Below are 23,689 nucleotides of genomic sequence, written 5' to 3' on the forward strand. Positions count from 1 at the left end.
CAGTATATGGAACGCATAAGATGACCCGTTTTTACCATTTTGTAACCCATCCGTAGTATTTGCTAAGGTTTTTCTAGGCTAGGATTACGTGACGAAAACCTCAGACCCCTCTCCCCCTTTGACCGAGGGTAGTATTCTTAAAGGCTCACTCCCCTGTCTAAATAGGTCACGTAGAATGTACAATTTATTGTTAAACTTTTTATTTTTAAACATTTTATTGTTTGTCGTCATGTGGCATAGCGATGTCGATATTAGGCTACATTGCAGTAAGTTTCCGGGTTGCATCTTAATTACGAGTACGTTATAAATGCGAATGCGAGTTTGTTACTTTGCTAAGCTTTCACGCCTTAATTATATAACAGATTGTTATGAAATTTTGTACTCCTTATGAGTTCGGAAATGTACATACATAGGGTATCTTTTAACCCGATAAAATTACTGTTCTTAAGGGATATATAAAACCTCTGACTGCGAGCGAAGCCGCGGGTGAAAGCTAGTCTTTGTATATTTCAACAACACAGCGAATTATAATGTGAAGCAGTATGTATATATAAACCTTACAACACTTGCCTGTCGAAGCTCTCACCATGCAAGTCTGACGTTCCGGGTTTGATCCCCAACCAGGCACATATGTAAATGATGAATTGAAATTTCGGTTTTATGTCTGAGCGTTTGTGTATTCGTCTTTTTGTGTGTCCGTGGCATCCAGGACACGGGAAATTCTAGTGTATTGTTTTGAGCGTAGGTGTAGAAGGTATAGGGGCCGTTCAAGTATTACGTGAGCACTAATCGGGGTCTTTGCTTTGCTAATTTTGGATGACATGGGGGGTAGGGGGTCTTGATGACGATTACGTCATCGGTAGTTATTTACTTGTTTACTCAAATGGCAACCCTCACATTGTCTTTGCTTGAAGACGAAACGCATTTTCGGGGAATCCCGCAAAATGTGCATACGTTTAGGAATTGTAAACAGTACATTAATTGAAAAATGTTTACGTAACCATGGGTGAGGGTGGTAAGACCTTTGCTTGCTTTTGCTGACAAAGGGGATGGGGGGGGGGTAAATAATTGTAATAAATCTACTTACGTAATATTTGAACGGCCCCTAATTATTCTGTAATTTCTTGTTTATCAGGCTGAAGCTTACGCAATCAAAGCCAAGGCGATAGCGGACGCGGAACAGATGGCCAAGAAGGCGGAGGCTTGGAAGGAGTACGGATCAGCCGCAATGGTCGACATGATGCTCGAAACTCTGCCTAAGGTATGCTTAATTTTTAATATGAAGATGAGTGACGAGCACGCAGTTCGCTTGATGGTAGTGGCTACTGCCGCTCTTGGAGCTCTGTAAAAAAATTCAGATGAAACTAAACTACTACCCGAGGGCAGCCATAATGCCCGAGTTGGAAAGCCTTACATAAGTATGATTTCCTTAGCCGACAGCGCTAAACTCTTGTCGTAATTAGGCAAAATTAGGTGTGTCCCTGTAGTTCCAGGACCAGAATAGGACTACAGTATCCCCTGTCTGTCATAAGAGGCAACTAAAAGGGGACTTACGGGGTTGTGGATAGCAATAGTGGGACCTCGAACCGCCTAGTCAAAGACCCCGGTGTGGACGGCGGTATGTGTGGTCGCACATCGTCGTGCTCCGTCTGGTGACGGAATGGCAAAATGACAGCTCCGAGGACGGCCACCGGAGAGATTTTAGTGCGGTGAAGAATCCCATATAACTGTGTTGCTCCTACGGTACCAGGTGGTGGGCAACCATTTGATGGTTTCCCCTTCTGATGGTATCTCCAGAATCGTGCTACGGTGCTACTTTAACATCTTCATATTATACTAAGTCATACCAAACTTCTTAAAATCACAGTCAAATATGAAATGTCTACGAATTTCAATAATGTTAGACTATTACACTGTTTAGTTTCTCAAATAGAGGATTAGCGATACGAGTACACGCATGGTCAATGTTAAAAGTGTTTCCTATCACATTCAATACAGAATAACAATAAACCAGACTGACAGTAGAGCCTGAGTAAAAGGATCACGTTCTTACGAAAACGCAACAAACTACATTACTTGTCACCGACAGGTGGCGGCTGAAGTGGCGGCGCCACTATCGCAGGCGCGCAAGGTGACGATGGTGTCGTGCGGCGGCGGCGAGGTCGGCGCGGCGAAGCTCACCGGCGAGGTGCTCAGCATCGTGCAGTGCATCCCGGAGCTCGTAAAGGGCGTCACCGGCGTCGACATCTCCAAGGTTAAGGTAACGCGATGACGTCACACTTTGAAGTATAACTTGTAAAGGGAAGCTTGATATGCGAGACATGGATAAACCACTTCGTTATGTAATGTAAGTCATACACGCTACGGTCTACGGGACAGTTTACCTGCACAGGTTTGCCTGTACATGTAGACCGCACGTCGGTAGCGTGTATGGGAACCGGTGTACCGTACGGTGTTTAGTTCGGTTTGCGATGACCAGGATTGCAAACACACGACGCACCGAAAGTATGACACGAAAGAATTGATTTTTGATCTTGCGTCGGTGGCCTGCACAGGTTCAAGAACCTGCACAGGTCTATTCCGTCCGGTGTACCTGAACAGTTAGACCTCTCCGGTGCAGCGTAGTGTGTATGGCAGGCATAACGCGATACGGCGCCAGTCTATCTGGCTTCCCTTTCCCTCACGCACACAGTAGCCACTGGTAGGCTCCTTCTCTCTTACTCTAACTCACAGTGCTAACCCGTTTCGAATAGACGCTTCTCTCTCTCACTCTGACCCACAGTGCTAACCCGTTTCGAACAGACACTTCTCTCTCTCTCCTCTCTTCGCATGACTGAGTGCTAAGTGTGCGATAGACTGCATGAAACTATCACCTCTTAAACAATTTCAATATTAAATAGTTCAACTTACATTAGTTTAAGCTATCAATTCTGTCGGGCGTACCGGGCCGCACACTTCTTTTTTTGATTTTTCAATGATTGTGACACGATTTATAATTCTGCAGCTATGTGTCTTATGCAATGCACACTTACAGCCGTTCCTGTCTCTCTACCCCAGTTCTTAAGGTAGTAAAGATTAGGCTTACCTTAAGGCTAAAATATAGATGACATCTGCACGACACACTCTTCCAGATACTTTTCAGTTTAAACCGATAAAGAAATAACTTTATAATTTTTCACTGATAAAATACTGACATTTTCTTAGTATTTTTCACATTTTAGTAATTTACAAATTTTCATTCTTTAATGTTTGTTTTCTCTGAATATTGTAAGTAGTTTTTGCACGCTGTCATAACTTTATTTTTATGTGACTCACATATGACACACAACATTTTTTAAAAGGCATTTTTTAAATATATATGCTGTGAATTTTTCAAGTGCGTATACATGTACGTAATGTTTAACGTTCGATAGTTTTAACAGATTCAAATCCCATATTTAACGGACTTACGCAAAGAATATAAACATATGTATGTATTCATATACAAAACTTCATAGTTTAGATACAAACACAGCTTACTCATATTATAATCTAATCTAAATTGGTAATAACTGATGTACAATAAGAAGCTATGTTCTAGATAATAACAATTTCAATGTGTAAACATAGTTTTTTAATCATAATATGTAAATAGGTGTGCACATTTTTAAATTTTGTACGATGTTATGAAATTCTAGGCTATTTTCCCTAAACAACTAACAAGAGCACGATTATCTCGTGCCGGCATCAAGGTCTTCGGGTCATGCATGACTCTCGCACTCTAGATAAGGGGCCACTATATTATACTTTGCATTATATTTTATTCGCTGATATTGGAAATAGCTATAACTTAGTTATGAGGAGTTCAAAGCTTCAAATATGTACTAATATTCACTAATATTTCACCGAATAGATTAATTATTTTGCCATTTTTTCCTATGCGTAGGGGGAAGGTGAGGTATCCTTGGTGATCTTTAATTAATGGGAAGTTCATTACATGTTAATTATAATAGACTTTAGAATCAATTTGTGTTTACCACACATTGAAATGATAAGGCGACGTTAATCATCGTTAAGGAATGTATTATATCGGTGAATCTAACGTACTATCAATTGGCCCCAATAACGTTACGTATTTTAGACCTTCATGCCTGTTATGAAACCCTACCAAATTGTTTCTCGACCAAAGGCGAATTTTTACTATTTCTGACAATTCTGTTAGCCATTTAATGGCTGTCATGGTATAATTTACGCGGAACAATGACGACATGCGCAGTTAAGACGCGAAATTGAAGAAAAAGGGCGGAGAAATATCGTTTCATTCGTAAATGATCTAAAAACTACTTTTTTAATATTTTTCAAACACGAAAATAGACGACAGTGACAATTTCAATTGTCAAAACTGGTTAATTTTCTTGTTAGGAGTGAGTAATCTTTACTGATCTATGGCCCAATAGTAATTGTCAAATTCAATCATTGGGATGCAAAAATTGGATAGATGAAAACATGAAAATTAACAAATAACTAAAGGCTTAACTATACGAATATCGAAAATAAACATTTCTTAACAATTATGTCAACATAATGTTAAGTCAACACATCAATTGTACATTTCAATTAAAAGTCAATTTCGTGACTAACTTCACAAAGTAGCAATTCTTTCAGATTATTCACGGTATTTCTTCACGCCTCGTTCTAGATTATTTATGCTTGATATACGCAGGTGTGCCTATAATTTATTAAAACCCAATATTTGACGAATTTATCTGTTTTGTGCATTGTAATCTATTTGTATAAAATACTATTTATTTATTTGCACTACAACAGCAGTACACACAATTCTTTCTATAAGTATTACACTATTGCTATTAGACACGTGTGCATGCCAATTATAGGCGTGCGCAACATTAACAGATTTTGCAACAGACTTAAAATATAAATTGAATGGCAAACAAAGTACAATTAAAAATGAAATGAGAGTGATACAGGTACTATTAACGGTAACTATTTATAGCAGGAGTGGCCAAGTTTAGTGTATTAGATCTACTGTACTAATTAGTCTGTGTCATCTACTAATTGCAAATTTATTTCACTGCCTTTTAGTTTTGATAATCGAAAAAAAACCTTAAGACAAAGTATATTTTTAAAATTTGTATATCTGTCATTATCGACAAAAACATGATTGCTGATTTTTTTCTTTACATTGCATTTACAGAAACAACTGAAAAATATGATTCAAAAACTAGTTTGTTTGCTTACTTGTTGTTTGCCTAGGTGCACACTGCACATGTTATAGAATGATGTGACTTTTAGTTTATAGTGTGTCAATTTATGAAACTAATGTGTTCAATCGTATACTCTGTAGCATAGCGCTATCAAATTCGTATTCTAATTAGATTTTAATTATACATTATTTATTAATTAGAATGTCATAAAAGATTACATGCGTGTAAAATTAAAGCGGTATAAGTGTATTTCCACCAAAGATATGCGAGGTGGGTAAAATGTAAATGTAAAAGTATGCCAAATCCTCCAATAGGATTGATTGATTTTCATTAAATGAAATGAAAATAAAACATAATAGTATATTTTGATTCAAACAATATTGATAACAGAATACATATAATATTAAAATCTACATTATTAAAACCGAACTGAATAGTACTTATTCGAAATAATTTGACAAATTCATTAAATACTCAGTTGATAGAGTATACTAACTATTCTAGTTATATATAGCAATAAAGGAAAATTGAAAATTAATCCTTTACCCTGTTAACTTATAGTTCAAAAAAACGCTTTCAAAGTTTATGCAAAATACGTTGAAAACACTCGTATAACATTTAAATTAAGTTATAGTTAAATATTGTAATAACGGTTAAATGTTATCGCGCATTCAATACCACGTTACACGATAGTTAAACCTAACATTTATCTACTTTTTAACGACGGTTACGAATTATAATAGTGTGACGTGCGCGAATAAATCGTGCCAAAATATGGTAAATATCGAAATAATTAACTTAAATTTCCCCGTTGCCTTGAAATTAAATACTTATTCAGGTGCTCCCTCACTGAAAAAATCGATGTTGAGCATTACGTTATAATACTGCTTCACCGAATAAGGAGTATTCGCTTTTAGTGTAGCCATGCAAAATTTTATATTATAGAAAGATTAATCCGATTGTATCACAGATTCTCGTCCATTACTGAAATGTTACAAATTACATCAATACTGGTATAGTCCGCGTAAAACTACTAGTCCGCTCTGAATAAAGAAATGAATCGCGTCGCCATAGTAAATTGTATGACTACACCTGCTCGCAACAACTTCAGAGCGGACTAGCAGTTTGGCGCGGACTATACGCACTGTAATGCTCGGTTCTCCTCACTGTAACACTACAGGTATTGTAACATTACACTTCACTACTGTAACATTAAAGGTATTTTTTTCTGATGAAGGAGTGCCTTTAGTAAATAGACCTTGATAAGTCAAGCTATCATCTCAGCTTTGTCATAAATTAGCTTTAATCCTCATTGTTTATTTTTTATTATTTCACTTTATTTCAGTTCACGAAAAGCTTACGTAATAAATTTAAAAACATTTTAAAGTACCTAACCTAACCAATCCCTACCTAAAGGACCTAGAAAATTTCTTCCATTCATCTCTTTTCTGTGTCACATAATGTACGAATCGTTTCTCGTTTGTATATTAACCTTCAAAATTGTATTTATTTCCTAGCAAATAGAAAAATAAATTAAGGACTTGCCATATTAGATCACAATGCAATGTACAATATATAATGTGTTTTTTTATTGTTGTTATTATATTAAATTGCCTTAAAACTGAAGTTAAAACAATAAAGGTTAACATACGAATAGAAACTGTATTAACTATTTGTGTACTATACAAGGTGGCTCGTAAGCGGAGTATAAAAATATGAATAAACTTCTCCAAGCAGTAAAGCACATAGTCATATTATTGCAACATACTGAAGTAACACTATTCGTTAATAGTGAAGTTCGTACTCATGGCAATACTGGCAAAGAACGTTTGCAAGATTGCAACACGTTTAAAGCTTACTTTAATAACTAATGAACTTTTGATTAAGTTAGATTATTTTGGCTGCATTTCTGTGCACATTTAAGTTATAGTTATCTGGCGTGTTAAAAACTTGGTAACAAAGAAAAGAGTGCGTGTAATCAAGGTGTACTCGTACATGCGCAATAAATGAAATTATGGGGATTATATTTAAATTATTTGTGCCTTGCCATTTCTAAAAACTTGCTAAATTTAATAGTCAACTTTATGTTGTTGATTTCACATGTCGGTGTTGTAAAAATTCACTCATATTTTTTTTCTAAAACATGCCAAAATAAGTAGGTAGGTGATATGTGTGTACTAAACTTCAAAATTGAATAATATACTCCGTTTACGAGCATCCTTATACTTGTTTTTCGTTTCAATCGTGTTATCGTGTATCAATGTGCTTGTCTGTTGGCTAACACCACTCGCTGGCTTGCTCGTGTAACTGCATGTGTGTTGGGTGTAGGCGCTCGCGGAGCCCACGCCGGTGCCCACGCCCACGGCCCGCGGCGATTCCGCAAGGAAATTGCGATAATTTGCCCACTAACACACGAATTGACAACCGCTCACTGAGGTAAGTAACACACAACACAAATTCGAACCAGTCGATCAATGACCCGATAATATTTGTATGTAAATAATAATTGTATCGTCAATACCCACGCCTGTTAGTGACTCTGAACAAAATAGATACATTTATTTCTATCTTTCTTCTATCTTATCTATTCTTTCTTCGAGAAGGTTCATAACTAAACTAAGATGCAATAGGTAATGCTGCAGTTAATGAACTAAATAAACCAAGATAAGGTAACGTTATGTATCAAGTTATATTTTCTAAATATTAACTAAGACGCTAAAAAGTAATAAAGTACAATGTACTCCAACGAGCTACCTAAAATGACGGGCAGAAAAACCTCTACAAGACGTTTGAATTATTTGTGGTTCGAGCACGCAAATACTTACAACCGTCATACAATACTACTAGTCTTTTCACTTAGCCGTATATTAATATTCTATGATAATTACGCCTAAATAAAAAGCCTACCTATCCTAATGGGTAGCAACGCATTTATGATACACTTTATATAGCACCTTTATTTTCCAAAGCTGCAGTGGCACCTGAGCATTATTATTATTTTTTACTTATTTGATACCAGTTGTCGTGCTGGCGACTTTAGCAAACTTAGTTATTTCTTTTTTTGTCTTGTGGTGTTCGCGTCGAACAGTAGATTAAATCCAGAACGCAACTTGTTATTCATGTAATGAGATCTGTAATATTCAAACTAAGCTCAGTTATACCTTTTCTCAGGAATACCTATTTACCAAAGGAAATTTTAACAATTGACGGAAGATAAATTGATGAATAAATTAATGGTGTAGTATTCCAACTAACTTGGAAAAAAACTATAAGACATTAATTTGCATAATATGCTCTGGCAGTGGAAAATATAGTACTTGGTCCAAGTAATTTATGAACCTTTTTTTCATACTTGAGGAGAAACAATGACTGACTGACAATTTTGACTCGCTTATATAACCTTGCATAAATACTATTTAGAAGTTACCAGTAGTATAAAATAGTAAAAATTAGCTTTTTTAGGAAGGAAGACTGAAATGAAATTTTAATTAAGGCCATAATAATCATTTTTGGGTATGTAGGTAGGTACTATAAGTAAAACATATATATTATCTACTCTCGTCTTTGGGCAAAGGTTATCATGACAACTGAAAACATATGAATGTACTTACACGAAAGAATAAATATAATATTTTCCTCCTACATTATCACAGATTTGTGTAGCTAGGTTTCCTGTTACGTCTTTTGTTCAGGTGATTCCCGGGCATAGGAAAGCTATAAACAATCAAGGAGTTCTGTTATGTTATTCCGAACACCTTAGAGAATACAATTGCCAACTGCTGTGTATTTTATCTGCTCAAAATGAAGTGTAAAATATTTTTAAACAAGACAGAATCAGGATGTATGTGTAGGTACCTAAATAAAATCCGGATAATATGTACCATAAGCATAAATACAATACAAAATAGCATACACACTTGCTACGTATGTTCGCATATCCCTACGTATTGTCTTGTATCCTTGCCTGTGTTGTTGGTATTTGTAAAACTCAGTATTAGAACTAAGAAAGGCAACGAATAGTTTTTATTAGATGCGAATATGACCTACAAAACATTTTGATTACACCCTTTTTAAGTGTTTTATTTTTGTTAATTCAAAATGTATCTTTATTTACCACTATTATAATACTTCTTTTTTAATTCACAGGAAATTCGTGCTGTCTAGGCGTGTAGCTGCGTTTACTGTGAAGATGTTTAGTGTATAATTTGAAGTGAAAGTTAATCCACTTTATTATTTTACCTCAATTACTCCATATACTAACGATATTCCTCCTGTATTAAGTAAATGCCATAAAGCGTTGTTTTAATTCTAAGTTTATGTTTATAGATAGTGTCAACCATTATGATAAATTATTTTACTAAAACAAAATTTTGTAATTGGTCAAACGTTATATACAAATAATTGACGATAAATTATAGAGTACGAAATTAAACGTAATTCATATATTTTCTTATAAATTAGATGTAATTAATGTATTCAGAAGACTATGGTCATAGGAATGGTAAGATTTTGCTTATGATTCAAAAAGCAAAACTTATTTTGAAAGATAAAAACGAGACCTGTTGGGTCAAGGGGCTGCATTTATCTATATAATAACCAAAGGCCTTGTTTATCGAAAACGAACGGATAGTCAATAATCTGTCACGTAAATGCCAAACCATATAGAAGTTTTCTTTTTCATATTTATGTAGCTATATCTAAGACACGAAGCGTGTCATATTGCGAATCTAATTAATTATTTTCAGTATATTATTCTTTGACTTTGTGTAATTTATTTGTAACAAAACTTCCATTGTATTTAAAGACTGCATTTTAATTTCACACATTCATTTTATTGATATATTTTTCGAATACAGATTGCAGCTGAGATTGCAGCTTGAGTAATTGGATTGATTCCTTATACACATACCACGAAAAAATCGACCAATCGCCTAAATGTTCTCAAAGTAGATGATTACAAATGACTGTTATACTTATAAAAATGATACCTATATTTTTTTATTTAGCTAAACTGTCGTTAGGGTATATGAAAATATTTGGTGTTCAAGAAGTGCAGTTTAGATTTCTAATAATAATAATAATTGTGATTTAGCGCGTTCGTAGACATTGTTGATGTCCTTTTTCTAAAAGATTGATATACATTAGACGATTTTCACGTTTTTGAGTGGATGTTAATGATATTGTTCATTTTTTACACTTTTGAACTGAAATAGACAATTTTTTTGATTGTTACCTATGTATATAATATCTTTTAAGTTCTGAATACGTAGGTAATGGCGAGCCGTGTAGTGGCGTCGCGTGAATGTTCCCGAAATGTACGCCAGTGTCGATTTGGTTTAGTGAGCAAACATGCCTTCCCGGTAGGATCGTGATTTAATCATTGACCTACGAGAGTGCTTGGAGTTACCACCAATATAATTAATCTAAATTAATCTATAGCATTTTTAAGTAAGTATAATGCAGTGGAAAAAAATATTACATTACATTACTATGGGGCTCTTATAAACGCATAACGAGCTTTCCTTCAAAGCTGGCGATGTATTGTATGCTCTGGTGTTGCATATGTATAAAAGCGACGGTTATATCATCTAGTGGCCCGCCTGCTTATGGCTAATTTTGGATAAAAATAGAATCTCTAACATTAGCTTGGTAATGCCGATTGAAGAGTTTGATCACCGGGGGTTCAGCAGAATTATATAATCGACAGTAATGTAATTGCGATAGAGTTTTTGAATCATCACTTATCGAGATCATATGAATGGAATATAAAAATGCCTACAATTTATTTATTGGCTCGGGTGCCATAATATTTAATAAGTTATTTATAAACAACATCACAACTGAGGTGAACTTGAAATTTGCTTCAATATATTATTAATTAATATTTTAATTAAGTCGTGTGTTAGCGTAGAGTTGGCTGTCCAAGTCATTTCAAAGTCATCACAGTTGTAATACTTAATCAAAATTAAATTTTATATTAAGTATCTTTTTTGTTTTTATTACAAAGTTTATTTTTCTTACGTTGTGTTGTATATATATCAGTATGTTTTTGATATGTGTAATTATTTATTAACTTTCACTACTATGTTACAAAATGTCTATTGTCTCGTCGTCGTTTAGCACAAACTGTACCTATGTATTACGTGTACGAATAATCGTTTTGCTTTTATTTCTACTTATGTATTGCTTATATATATTTTTTGTGGATTATGTCTCGTTATATGATGCCTACACAATTTCGATGTTTTCGGCGTCAATTTAGAATAATCGAGTCGAAACGAGGCACACACTTCGATTTGTCTCGGTCTTCGTACTATTTTATAGCGAGTGGGATAATTAAGTAACTATGTGCAAGCACGTAATAATAACTGTAGTTATTATTCTCGTGGTTGTCCTAGCGGGTCGCCTCCCCATAATGACGTTTAGAATACGGCGCTGTCCAATAGGAAATTGAGGCACTGAGAGTGGCACAATTGTCTTTACTTTCTGTGTGGATCACGTTTTATTATTGTATGTATGTGTATTGACGTGGTTTTTATTCATGTATATTCAATAAAAATTTGCAAACTCATCTTTGTTTTCTTGTTGTGCCTATACGTAGATAATTATTTTACTTGCTATCGTTATAAAATGATAACAATAAATTTGTTCGATTAACCTGAATGAGAATACACTTATAACTGTGATAGCGTCACTATAATTTTATTAATTCCGTCAATTATTTTATTAGGTGGCTTATTATATTACGATTTTAGAGCGAAACTATATTTAGTTGTGAACAAACGAGTAAGCGCTGCAAGCGAATACAGATTCATCATACTTAGAATCCGGAAACTACACCAGTACACGCAAATTAGCTACATTCGCGTCTATGTATCAACATTCGACGAGTCTGTTCGAATGTAAATCTTGCGTAAAATAATTTGACAGCCCAATATAAGAAGATTTATGGAAAATGATTTTACAGGATGTCTAGGAATTGATCGGAGGTTAACATAAAGTACATTAAACATCTAGATACACTGTTTTATTTGGTTTCAATGTCCACTCACTACAATTTTTTTTTTGGAATTATTCGAGCAGTATATGATAGATAAGTTAAAGTAATATAAAATTATGCTAGCATTGTGACTATAAATAATAGATTAATATATAAATTGACAATGAGTTCATTTCGATTTTGAAAGGCATGCAATTTCACATATTTATTAAGCTAAAAACCTACTTAATTCAAAAAGTCACTGGTGTTATAATTAACTTCGATATTATTTTATACATAATTATGATTACTTGGTTACGTTTTTGAATTTGAACTATTGATTTGTGCGCACAGTTCTGTATAAGCGTTTATAAATAGGTATTTATGCAATTTGAATTTGAAGCAATGTGACAGTAAAGAGTTTCTTTCAAAACAGTCGTTTGTGGTTAAAATCTTTAATGTTGACAAAATATTACAGCAGGCCTTAAAATTGGTGTCTATATTTTAGCAAATAACTTCAAAATGAACCCACGCTCACAGCACAGCGCGCACAAATAAATGAAATAATCACAGGACGTGTCATAGTGCACCCAATAGTTTTCAGAATAAATTCAATATCAAAAGACACCTACAAATAATAAAATTTGCGTTATTAAATTTACAAAAAAATCTCTTCACTTATAATTATACGAAGAATAATCTAGTAAATAAATGTGTAATATTAGTCGCAGTTTCCTGTTCGACGAGCCGTCAAGCTGACATGTACCTGGGGACGAAACCAAGAAACCGTTAGTATTTTTAATCCGAATTTTTTGTATGAATACTAATATCAAAGTGGCCTAAATTACATGAGATGGGCATGTGGCTAGAATGCTAATATGTAAGCAAACTATCCATTCAATTATATTAGGCGAGTGCATGTACATTGATTCGCTTGAAAATATATTTTTTATAACTAACAGTACATTACAAATTACAATATACCTACCTATAGAAGACGTTAACCAACTTCTTGAACAACATTAAATGTTATGTATTGTAGTAAGTACTTACTGTTACAGTAACAACAACTTATATTTTCCAAAATGAGTTATTAAGTGAAGCTAAAATAGGTTAATTATGCATACTACGAAAAATATGAGATACAATGTAATCTAAAAATACATTTTTATATCACGGCGTGCGTAAATGGACGTTTTACGCACGCTTCGCGTGCGCAAAACCCCCATTTCCGACCCCGTAATATAAAATTTTATACAACACGCGGACGAAAAATGTTTTTCTGACTCGTGTGATTGCAGTCCTCGCCTGCGGCTCGGCCTGCAAACTCACACTTGTCAGAAAAAAATTTTTCGTCCTCGTATCGTAATGTACTATTTCTCAATTTGGGAGTACCAGAAATATGTAGAAATTATTTAGCACATTCCAACGGTTAATAATATTATGGTCACTGAACACAGAGCTAACTTAGGTGCAATTTTATAACCACTGCTCGATATTAGCTCAGCCTCTGTGGATACATTAATCTTTTAAAGTTCCTATCTATTGTGACATGATATTTTATATCTTTTTTTAAAATTTAGTATCATATTATGAATTAATGAACAGCTTGACGTGGTAATAAAATATTTACTAAAAAACCTTAATAAATTAGCATTAGTTTATACAGATAATAGGTACACTATTTATGTAGATAAGACACAATAACGTTGTATTATAATAACGCCAACTGTTATTACAGTACCGTATTATTAACCATGTTCCGGAACACCTTTTTAATTTTTTTATTCGCTATTTTCCTTTTGTGGACATAATTTAATAAAGCAATTACGTCCTACAAAATTTTACAATTGTCCACGTTTCAAGAATAGTAGTGAAAAAATAAATATCCAAAAAATCATGTTCCACTAATTTCAATAGTAGGTATTTTACTTGTACTATACAGCTACCTAGGTATCATAATCGTATCGATGGTATCGATGGTATCATCATCTATAGATAATATGGATGGATCAATTTATTTCTCATTAACGGCACACTTCGCATAAATAAAATCTTAAATTAGTACAAGAGTTTACGATAAAGACATAGTTGCACAGAATGTTATCTTAACAGAGTTATAGTCGTCACGCAAATGATCCAAAGCGTAAAATGTAACCTACCGAGTCGTATGCATGTATTATTTTAAGATAATATTGCATATTAGGAAACTTACAACGGAACTGTAGTATAATATTACATATAAATAAAATGGAATAAATGAATAATAAACGATATATCACTGTCAATAATGTTGCGTACTAGAGAAAGTCGACCATGGAGAAACTCAAATCGTAACCAGTTTTTGTTCCCAATCCTTATATAATTTGGATAAAAGTGGTTCGAAACTTCGAATGGATCGAATAAGGGTATGGTTGAAGAAATATAAAAATAAAGAATAATAAAGTGCTCGGTGTTAACCAACCACCACAACCCACCACCAAAAAAAACTTTGGAAACTAACCTTAGCCTAGAATAAAAGCTGGTTTCTTCTCCAGGTGCGCAGAGCGAAACTGCTTGAATACAAGACAATTTTATTATTATTTAGGTAGATATTTTTACGCAATAATAATTGCTTATAGGTATTTAATAGACTGAAGATACCAGACTGAATTATATTATAAAATATATAGTATCTTCATTTTAAGTGGAACCAACCGTATATCAAATGTGAAATCGATTGAGCGTGATTGAGCGGTTTCCGAAATTAGCGTGAACACATTTACACGTGATTTATAAATATATTAAGGTAATATAATAAACTTTTCTGCCGTTCAGATATAACTAAACTATTCTGATCGAGTTCCAAGGCTTCCGAGGTTTTATTAATAATAAAAGTGTAGAATGAAAAATTGACGACAGTACAATCGCCAAAGACGTTGCAAGACCAGTAAAGTTATGATTCTGAGATATGAAGATCGCATAAACAATAGCATGCTAATTGAATTATACCTCCTTCGTAAAAACAAACAGTGTAAACAAACATGAAAACTGAATACTTATTATGTTCAAGTCAGGTACATTGAATTATAGTGAAGGACAGTTAAATAGATTAATCAGTGTCCGATATGAAAATCGTTAATAGCGAATTGATTTTAATGATACTAAAGTGACTAATTCATACCTGTTATCTTCAAATGATAGATTAAAATTACGAAAATTTTATTTTAATAACAGTTTTTAAATTTGTTAATAAATAGGTTACTTAATATAATAATGTTATACTATATTACATAATGATTGATCAATTTATTAGCTAAAGAACAAAAATACGTCGTGAAATTCGGCATCGACTAAACGTAAGGTGCAGCTACATATATTTTTAAATAACCAACGTTATTAAATCACAGTTTCATTATTGAATTTATTACGATTAATTTATACATAAAACTATGTACAATTCCCTTATGCGCATTTGTACAGTAGTTTAACCTTATTTTAATAATTTTCATGATAAAAGTTATTAAAACCTGCTAATTTAATAAAATACAGTTCATATATTTCTCAACGTAATATATTTATATGCCTACTTACTATTTCTAAATATTCGTATTATGTTTCGTTAAAATTTTCCATTGTATAAGGATAAAAATTGAAAGTATCATCGCCAGTTATGTCTGCGAAATATACAACAGAGTTTTTTTAAATTGTAATATACCTAGCTCTAAAATTAAAATCCTGTGATGATAGACTTAGTACCACACTTGGTACGGTGCAGTTTTCAAGGTCCCGTAATCGGTGTAGTAATAGATGAGGGTACCGCAACGTCCTGACAAGCGGCATATCAACAATAAGTGACGGTTAAATAACACTGTAATTGGCAAATTGTGGTTATGCACGAACTGCTTGCTACCTACTAGTACCTACTGTAAATATCTAAGATATCACTATAGATTTATAGATATCAAATTTAATACTGAATAATGTCTCAAATACAAGTCAAATACCTAGAATAGGTAAACTAAGTACCACCGACAAGCATACCAGATACCAATTTCTTTTGTAAACGAGTTTATGCTTCTTTCTGAGCGCTTACCGCTCAGAAAGAATCTCGAGTATAAAGTATCAAGTACCGATCACACGGAATGTGGAATGGCTTTTCCAATATAGTCTTCGGGTGTACTAAGCATCACAAAATACCAAGCCAATCTCGTAAAAACTCGGGAATGTTCATACAAACTATTTAATGTACACACCAAAAACAATTAAATACATATAATAAGATGAGTAAATAATACCCTAAGTAGATTGTACGTAATTATAGAATTACATAGAAAAACGGTGTTAGATAATAGATAACAGCGTATTTTTTTAATGTACAAATTTCAAAATATGTACATATTTCTGCATATGTATATAATTATGAATACACGTACTTAATTATCACAAAATACCTTCAAAATATGTGTATTATCGGCCCTTATCTAAACGGTATTAATTCTGTGACGGCATTGATGGCGTCAAAAAGATTAAGTAGGTGATAAAACACCTTATAGCCAAAAGGTATTAACAGCCACAAACCGCTACTTTGACCACAAACAAACGTCATTAAACATTGTATTAAGATTACTTTCAAATATTACTGAATAACGACATATAAAAATTGTAAATACAATTTAGTCTTAGTTATAAGTGTTAAAATACCATTAGCAATGATCAGCCTTTAAATTTTAGTCAATTAAATGCACCGTATGAAAATAACTAATTGCAATTTCTGTTTTGCACATACTTTAATTTTTTTACCGAAATAATTATACCGATTTTACATTTCATGCGCGATTGGCACTCAGTTTACAGTTTCTTGTATGTCACCATTTTATTTTCAAATTAGTATCAGGTATAAATAACATATTAACCTAATGTTAAAATAATTTATAATTAATTTTCAGCCAGACCATTTGTAAAATTTGTGTTTCATTGTTGTTAGATGTTTGTGTTATATTTATGCAGGTTAAATACACATAAGATGACTAACACAAATTATAGAATGTACATTAATTTGTAACAATCTGACATGCTTATTATTTTTTACTTTTTGTGACCATAATTAAAACAAAATGAAGTAATGATTGTTGGAATGCCTTAAACTATATGAATCAGTGTGATTATAATGAGTGACTACGCAACTTCTATTAAAATCATTAAAATATGACTTACAAGCATATGACATATTATACATAGTAGATTTTTTGAGCAAATGTTAATAAAAATAATTGTATCAAATGTTATTTTAATATATAAAATCTGTGAAACACTAATTTGAACTTAGTAAGAGTATGTCTACATAATTACAGGCACTTATGTGTTTTATTTGGCAGTGTATATATCATATGATATTGAACTCAGGACATGCAATTAATACTTGAAGTTATTGAAGTATTAAGAAATAGGTAGGTACAAAAATTAAATATTAAAATTAGAGTGACTAACTAGATCCATTCTAGAGTTGACAAATATATTTAAAAGTGAATTATAAATAAATTTATAGGTTCTTAATAATCATTTGGAATGATGTGAAGTTTTTTCTTTGGAGATCAGAATAAGCAATATTATGAAAAAACAAAAAATAATACCTCACAAATATTGGTATGTTGTTATGAACAAGTACAGTAGAAGAATAAGTGATACTTCTATCAGAGCTTATGCTGTGTGCAAATTGCCACTCATATCTTGGAAGAGGCATTTGTTCCATGAAAAAGTACATGAGTGTCACATATTAAATACGTTTGATGTTATAGTTATACTTTACCGTATCCATGTTTGTAACGGCGTTTTCTGTAAAAACGTTTAGAAAGAAAAAACTTTACAACTATTATTAAAATAAAAAAAGAGAATATGTACAGGAGGCTTAACATTCCAATGTCCAAGTTGGAGAAGGGGCTTGGCATGGTGGTGGCAGATCTGGCACTTCTGGCATCTTGAATGTTCCTCATTCCGTACATTCTTTGCAGGTACTGATACACTTTTGGTAAATCCCAAGCACCACGATCCTTCCTACACTCGGGGCATTTCGTAGGGCTAGGAAACTGTATTTTAGGGTGTACCGGATCTTCTGTTACATCACCGGATAATCTTAGATTTACTTCATTGTGAGAAATCCACAACCATAACACAGCCTTGTCATTTTCATTGACTTCAAAAATCCTGTTTCTGGCTGCCATTTCTTGGAAATGCTGTGAGCATTCTGTACATCCGAAGAAATGCTTTACATATCCATGCATAGCTCTCAAAACCTTTGGTCCCTCGGTACCTGGCTTATCAGCTGCGTTTATTGTTAATGTGTGGAACATTGTCCACAGGCCACAGGTGTAACCACGATATTTGGGTTGGCTACCTCTACATCCTATGTATTCAAGGTTGGTGGAATAGACAGGTGCATGAGCAGTTTCCAGTTTCTTTACTACATCATAAATTTCACTTCCACCCCACTGAGCTTTTGTTCCAAAAGTGTTGCGCAAATCCACAAGGTATTCTCTGAGATTGCCTCTGAATGGGAATGAAGTTATTATGACATCCAGGTACTCCAACAGTGCACTTAAGGCATCCTTGTCTAATGTCTTATGTCTAGTAATCTCAGTGTGTAAACTTGTTTTTAGTGTTTTCTCCAAGTCACTGTAGTACACCACATCAGAATCCAAAGACAGGGATTTATCATCAGAAAAGTCATTTCCATACAATCCTTGTGTGTCTATGTCTCGGACGGGGAATGCATAATTTTTCATCTTTAGAAAAGAATTGATTGCCTTTAACAAATTCTGTTTAGTTGGATTTTTGGGGGTGAGCAAAGTAGGTACCAGAGAAGACCCAACGGCTACCAGACCGGGAAAGTTATTAACACTTGCCACTTCTGCTAACTCACTATTATCATGTACTCTCTTGAGTTTTATATTTTGGTAATCATTTATATCTAGTGCAAGTTGGGAGCCTATGGTTGAATTTTCACCTTCAAACACAAGAAAAGTGTAAATAACATTGCTTGGCACATCACGGACGGCTGAATCGTATGTCGCATGTGACATTATATTAAGGGACGGTGCTGAAGCCAAGCGGCCCATTGCCTGTTCCAATTTCATTTTAGTTACAAGTTGACTCTTTAGTCTTTCAGCTGTGTCAGTAGACTGCATCCTGTCTCCAATATTTGATGCGGCCTTCACATAATTTTCATGCAAGTATCTAAGTGAAGGATAAGCCATTACTTCAAACTGTCTGCATATCTCATTGTTTTCTTCCACTGAACAATCAAGAACCGCCAGCTGAAGAATATTTTTCCAGGACTGAATATCAGCAGCTAAACTTTTGAATTTCGGTGCAAATGCTCTGCAGTGCCCGCAGTAACTGTTATAAAATTGAAGCAAGGTCGCATGGTTTTGTCCATAAATTTTTTTATCAAAATTTTTGATTGTTAATACGTGAACATGGTCCGCCTTACTGTACAGTCCTTGTTCGTATATGTCGTCGTTTTCCGGGACTACAGCACCTTTCACTAATCCAGTCAATAAGCTTATTGTTAGCACTAGCACTTGAAGCCAATACATTTTTAGCCCACAAATGCGCCGAGGAATATAATTGTTTAGACACAACACCGTTCAACTGGCACCTACTACTTCCAACTACCTCGGAAAGAAAGAAAAACCAAGCTTTATCTCGTGAACTCCGCATAAAATCCGATACGTCATACCTACATAATCACTTCTTACTAAATAAAACGAATTTGAAAACTGACAAACACCGAAGACACTAGACAGCCGACTTGGAATCTGACGTTACTGACGTAGGTTCAATTTTTTTTTTAATGGTGTTTTACGGCCTTGGCTTTTTGCCTTTCAGCCTAACTTTAGTTCAAATTTAAAGTTGATGTAGTGGTGAGCCGCATTCTATGTTTTGTAAGTTAAAGTCATAGACGCAGAATTTTTTACCGAATCTAAAACTAAATATTTTTCTACAAAAAACAGCTTGTGCACTGTGGCATGTGGCAGTTTTGCTTTTTTAAGTGTCAAAATAAAAATGAACATTTATTATAACTTACATGGTAATATGGATATCGATTAAATATATTTAAAATTTTATGCATTTTTAACCTATATGTAAACAAATAAAGGATATCGCTCATTATAAAGTATTATTTCCTGGATATATTTATCGATATCGGATTTTAACCCAAAATATCCTTTGGAAAGAGTATAGTGGAAGCCCGCCAGTGGAAGGTCGCTTATGTTAAGATAATCTCCAAACCAGGAAAAGCTGATTACTCCAATCTAAACTCTTACCGACCGATTGGGCTTTTACCTGTCTTTGGCAAGCTGCTCGAAAGACTCTTTATCAAGCGGGTCACACATCACGCCCATCTGAACAGCGGCTTGAACGATCGGCAGTTCGAATTCACAGAACAGACGGGGACCGTTGAGGCCCCTTACCCGAGCCTTGAAAGAAGTCCAGCGCGCGAAGAGCAATCGGCAGCAGGTGTTGGCAGTGTCACTGGACACCAAGGCGGCGTTTGACAATGCCTGGTGGCCGGCGCTCTTCCATCGACTGAAGCGGATCGGCTGTCCCAGGAATGTCTACGGACTGATAGCAAATTACGTCTGCAATAGATCTGTGGTTCTGGATCATGCCGGAGAGCGCGTTACGCGACGGATGACCGAGGGCTGCGTCCAGGGATCGGTGTGCGGACCTGTAATGTGGAACATCATATTAGATGAGCTTTTGAACATTCAATAACGATCCGAGTGCCACATTCAGGCGTACGCCGATGAGGTGCTTCTTGTCGTCTCAGCAAGCACAACTCAATTATTGCAGACGCTTGCTAACTCTGCGCTTGCCACAATCCGGGAGTGGGGTCAGAGTGTAAAAGTCGAATTTGGACCAGCCAAAACGCAACTGATTGCGTTCACTCCGAAGGCTAAGGCGGCGCGGGTGACAATGGCAGGCCAAACCTTGACCTTCTGCAGCGAAATCAAACTTCTCGGAGTTATTCTAAATGAGAAGCTGCTGTTTGGCCACCACGCCCGTTATGTTCTCGGGAAAGCGACGTATATTTTTAACAAGTTGTGTATTTACTCCCGACCAACCTGGGCCGCTCATCCCGAGAACATACGGACAATCTACCAACACGTTATTGAACCCATTGTCATCTACGCTGCTGGTATTTGGGGTCATGTAGCGGCCAAAAGGTACATCAGGAGGTCTCTAATTGGCATGCAGAGGGGCTATGCCATAAAAGCTATGTTTCGTACCGTTTCGATAACTGCCGCTCTGGCACTGGCCCAGTTCACTCCGCTGGACCTGAAAGTACAGGAAGTACAAGTTGTGGAACAAGCAAGGCTCACCAACTTCACCGACTATTTACCTGGAGACATCGAGCGCGAAAGATCCACTCCAGTGACCAAGCTTTTACATCCGGCTGACAGGGTCACTGTTAAGATGATTTCCTCGTGTCCTGCGGTGAAAGAGGGCAACCTGAATGAGTCATCAGCCGTAGAAATCTTCACGGATGGCAGCAAACACGAAGATGGGTCGGTGGGTGCTGCATTTGTGTGCTATGACTCTTCAGGCTCACAAATAGCTACAAAGAAATACAAACTACACAATAGTTGTACCGTGTTCCAGGCCGAATTGTACGTCATAGATCGTGCGTGCCACTGGGCGGTTGGACACAGTCACAACTCACAACACTACACACACACACCGTAACACACACATCATTGAATTTGAATGGGTGAAAACTCACGTTGGCATAGTAGGCAACGAGGCGGCAGATGCCTCAGCGAAACACGCCACAACATTACACAGAGCGGCAGACTACGCGCGCTTTTCTATGTCATACGTGAAGCATAAAGTGAGAGCAGATAATTTCGCTAAATGACAGGCCCAACATTAAAGGTCACTTCAGGGCCAACACACTCGACGCTTGTTACTAAGACTCAGTGACATCAGAGAGCTGAACAAGCATATGGAGACCTCCTTCTAGCTCACACAGATCTTCACTGGCCACGGTTTCCATAAGGCGTATCTTCGCAGGTTTGGCATACTCAGTGAGGATCTGTGTCCTTGCGACGGCACATCTGCACAAACAACAGACCTTCTTCTCGCCACCTGGGCAGTTTTTGCCGCGCAGAGGCAACAACACGAGGCGTTGTGCAGGCTGCAAGGAGTGGCTCCCTATGTTCCTACGGAACTCATACGCAAAATTCCAGCATTAAACTCTTTTCAGAACATGTGCAAACATATTGTGAAAAATTTAAAGCGTATAAATAACTGTAATGGAGAATAATTTGCATTTGTACATAATATTAATATAAATATATTAATATATTACATACAGAATAAGGTTCAAATTTAAAAGATTTATTAACACAGACATTGCTGGCGAGGCGCAACTAAAATGTAAAGATTATATTCCCTTTGCGCGGAAGTCCCGCCCGTAGTAGCTACAAGATGAGACTAGGTGGATCAAATATTTATAAGTTGTAATAAGTGCTACTTAGTCCGGTAAACTACCTAGTCCCTAAACCTGTTCCAGTATATACGCCTCACCTCTACTACCTAGTCCCTGAACCTGTTCCAGTATATACGCCTCACTTCTACTACCTAGTCCCTGAACCTGTTCCGCCTAGTCCCATAAAGTCTCATTAGTTAGTACAATTTGGTGTGGACTAGGTACTTATTCTTGGACTAGGAGGCTAATTCGATCATGCCTTGCATCAATACGTAAGGGCGGTAAGGGTTGCACGAGCACTCACTAGTAATAATGAATTGTAATCTTTCCTTCATACTTTATTCAGGCTTAGGACTGTCAACGTTAGATTCATCGAAATAGTAGTCTGTTTTATCATTAAAGGTTTCGTGAGCCGGCCGACGTCCACCTAAATGACATTCGTATAGATTGGGAATAGATACACGACTGAATAACTCCGAATTTGACATTTCATACTTAATTCGCATCGAGTATCTGTTTGATCCGACAGCCGCCATCCGACATCCGCGTAAACTGCTAGTCGGCTATGTATATAGAAATGAATCGCGTTTTCTAGAGATGTTATATTAGGGTTATTTTTAGGTAATCCTATTATTGAATATATTAGCTATGGTATATTATGATACCATACCTATTACTGGGTATTAGTCACATATTAGTGAACCGATCACTATTAGCTACTCAATGTAATATTGATGTAGGTAATATTATCTACAATAATTAATATGAAATACAAGATCTCGAGAATATGCACGATATTAATCACGTAGGTATGCAGATTACAGAAGTAAACCGCTGAAGGTGATTAAATCTTCCTTCATGCTTCAACAGGCTTAGTTGTTTTCAGGCGCATGTTTGTGTGAGTGTGCCGTTTCGAACGCTTGTAGGGTGTTTCCATACTGGTCCATATTTCTACTGTGGCCGCTCGGCGAGTGAAAGAGAGGAAATGTCCGCGACCGGCAAATCATATTGTCATAACGAGGCGACTCGCCT

The 23,689-nt window shown here is 35.4% G+C and overlaps 2 protein-coding genes across 6 annotated transcripts in view; one reads left to right on the top strand and one right to left on the bottom strand.

Annotated features, from left to right (window-relative positions):
• The window catches only part of Flo1 (flotillin-1), a 28,261-nt gene extending 16,486 nt beyond the window's left edge, over nt 1–11,775 (top strand). The window contains exons 8-11 of one of the 2 annotated variants that reach the window (XM_073075020.1): nt 1,136–1,261; nt 2,090–2,260; nt 7,533–7,640; nt 9,351–11,775. In XM_073075020.1, coding sequence (XP_072931121.1) covers nt 1,136–1,261; nt 2,090–2,260; nt 7,533–7,601 — 366 coding nt within the window. In that variant the 3' untranslated portion in view covers nt 7,602–7,640; nt 9,351–11,775. The remainder of the gene's footprint in view (nt 1–1,135; nt 1,262–2,089; nt 2,261–7,532; nt 7,641–9,350) is intronic. The other variant, XM_073075021.1, reaches the window with a different exon arrangement.
• A 440-nt stretch (nt 11,776–12,215) lies between these two features.
• LOC140743602 (sulfhydryl oxidase 1) lies at nt 12,216–19,981 on the bottom strand. 4 transcript variants are annotated; one of them, XM_073075018.1, is made up of 3 exons: nt 18,064–19,980; nt 14,687–14,735; nt 12,216–12,949 (listed from the first exon to the last, which is right to left on the bottom strand). In XM_073075018.1, exons 1-2 carry the CDS (start codon nt 19,755–19,757, stop codon nt 14,693–14,695), a joined length of 1,737 nt encoding a protein of 578 aa, XP_072931119.1. In that variant the 5' UTR covers nt 19,758–19,980; the 3' UTR covers nt 12,216–12,949; nt 14,687–14,692. The 4 variants fall into 4 exon arrangements, 3 of the variants coding, with proteins under 3 accessions (XP_072931119.1, XP_072931118.1, XP_072931120.1); XM_073075017.1 differs by having other exon boundaries at nt 14,687–14,738; XR_012102476.1 differs by having other exon boundaries at nt 14,687–19,981.
• Between the last annotated feature and the right edge of the window lie 3,708 nt (nt 19,982–23,689).

Source organism: Epargyreus clarus, unplaced genomic scaffold (assembly GCF_041222505.1).
Source record: "Epargyreus clarus isolate Ecla_fem2 unplaced genomic scaffold, WU_Ecla_fem_2.2 ptg000007l, whole genome shotgun sequence".
In the NCBI taxonomy this organism is placed as follows: Eukaryota; Metazoa; Arthropoda; class Insecta; order Lepidoptera; family Hesperiidae; genus Epargyreus; species Epargyreus clarus.

Excerpts from the sequence above, each read along its gene's own strand:
- LOC140743602 (XM_073075017.1), bottom strand. The coding sequence starts at position 19,757 with ATGTATTGGCTTCAAGTGCTAGTGCTAACAATAAGCTTATTGACTGGA. Across the intron at positions 14,739-18,063 it reads ATTGGAATGTTAAGCCTCCT|CAGTTTCGCTCTGCGCACCT; the intron begins GTACATATTCTC and ends CTTGTATTCAAG.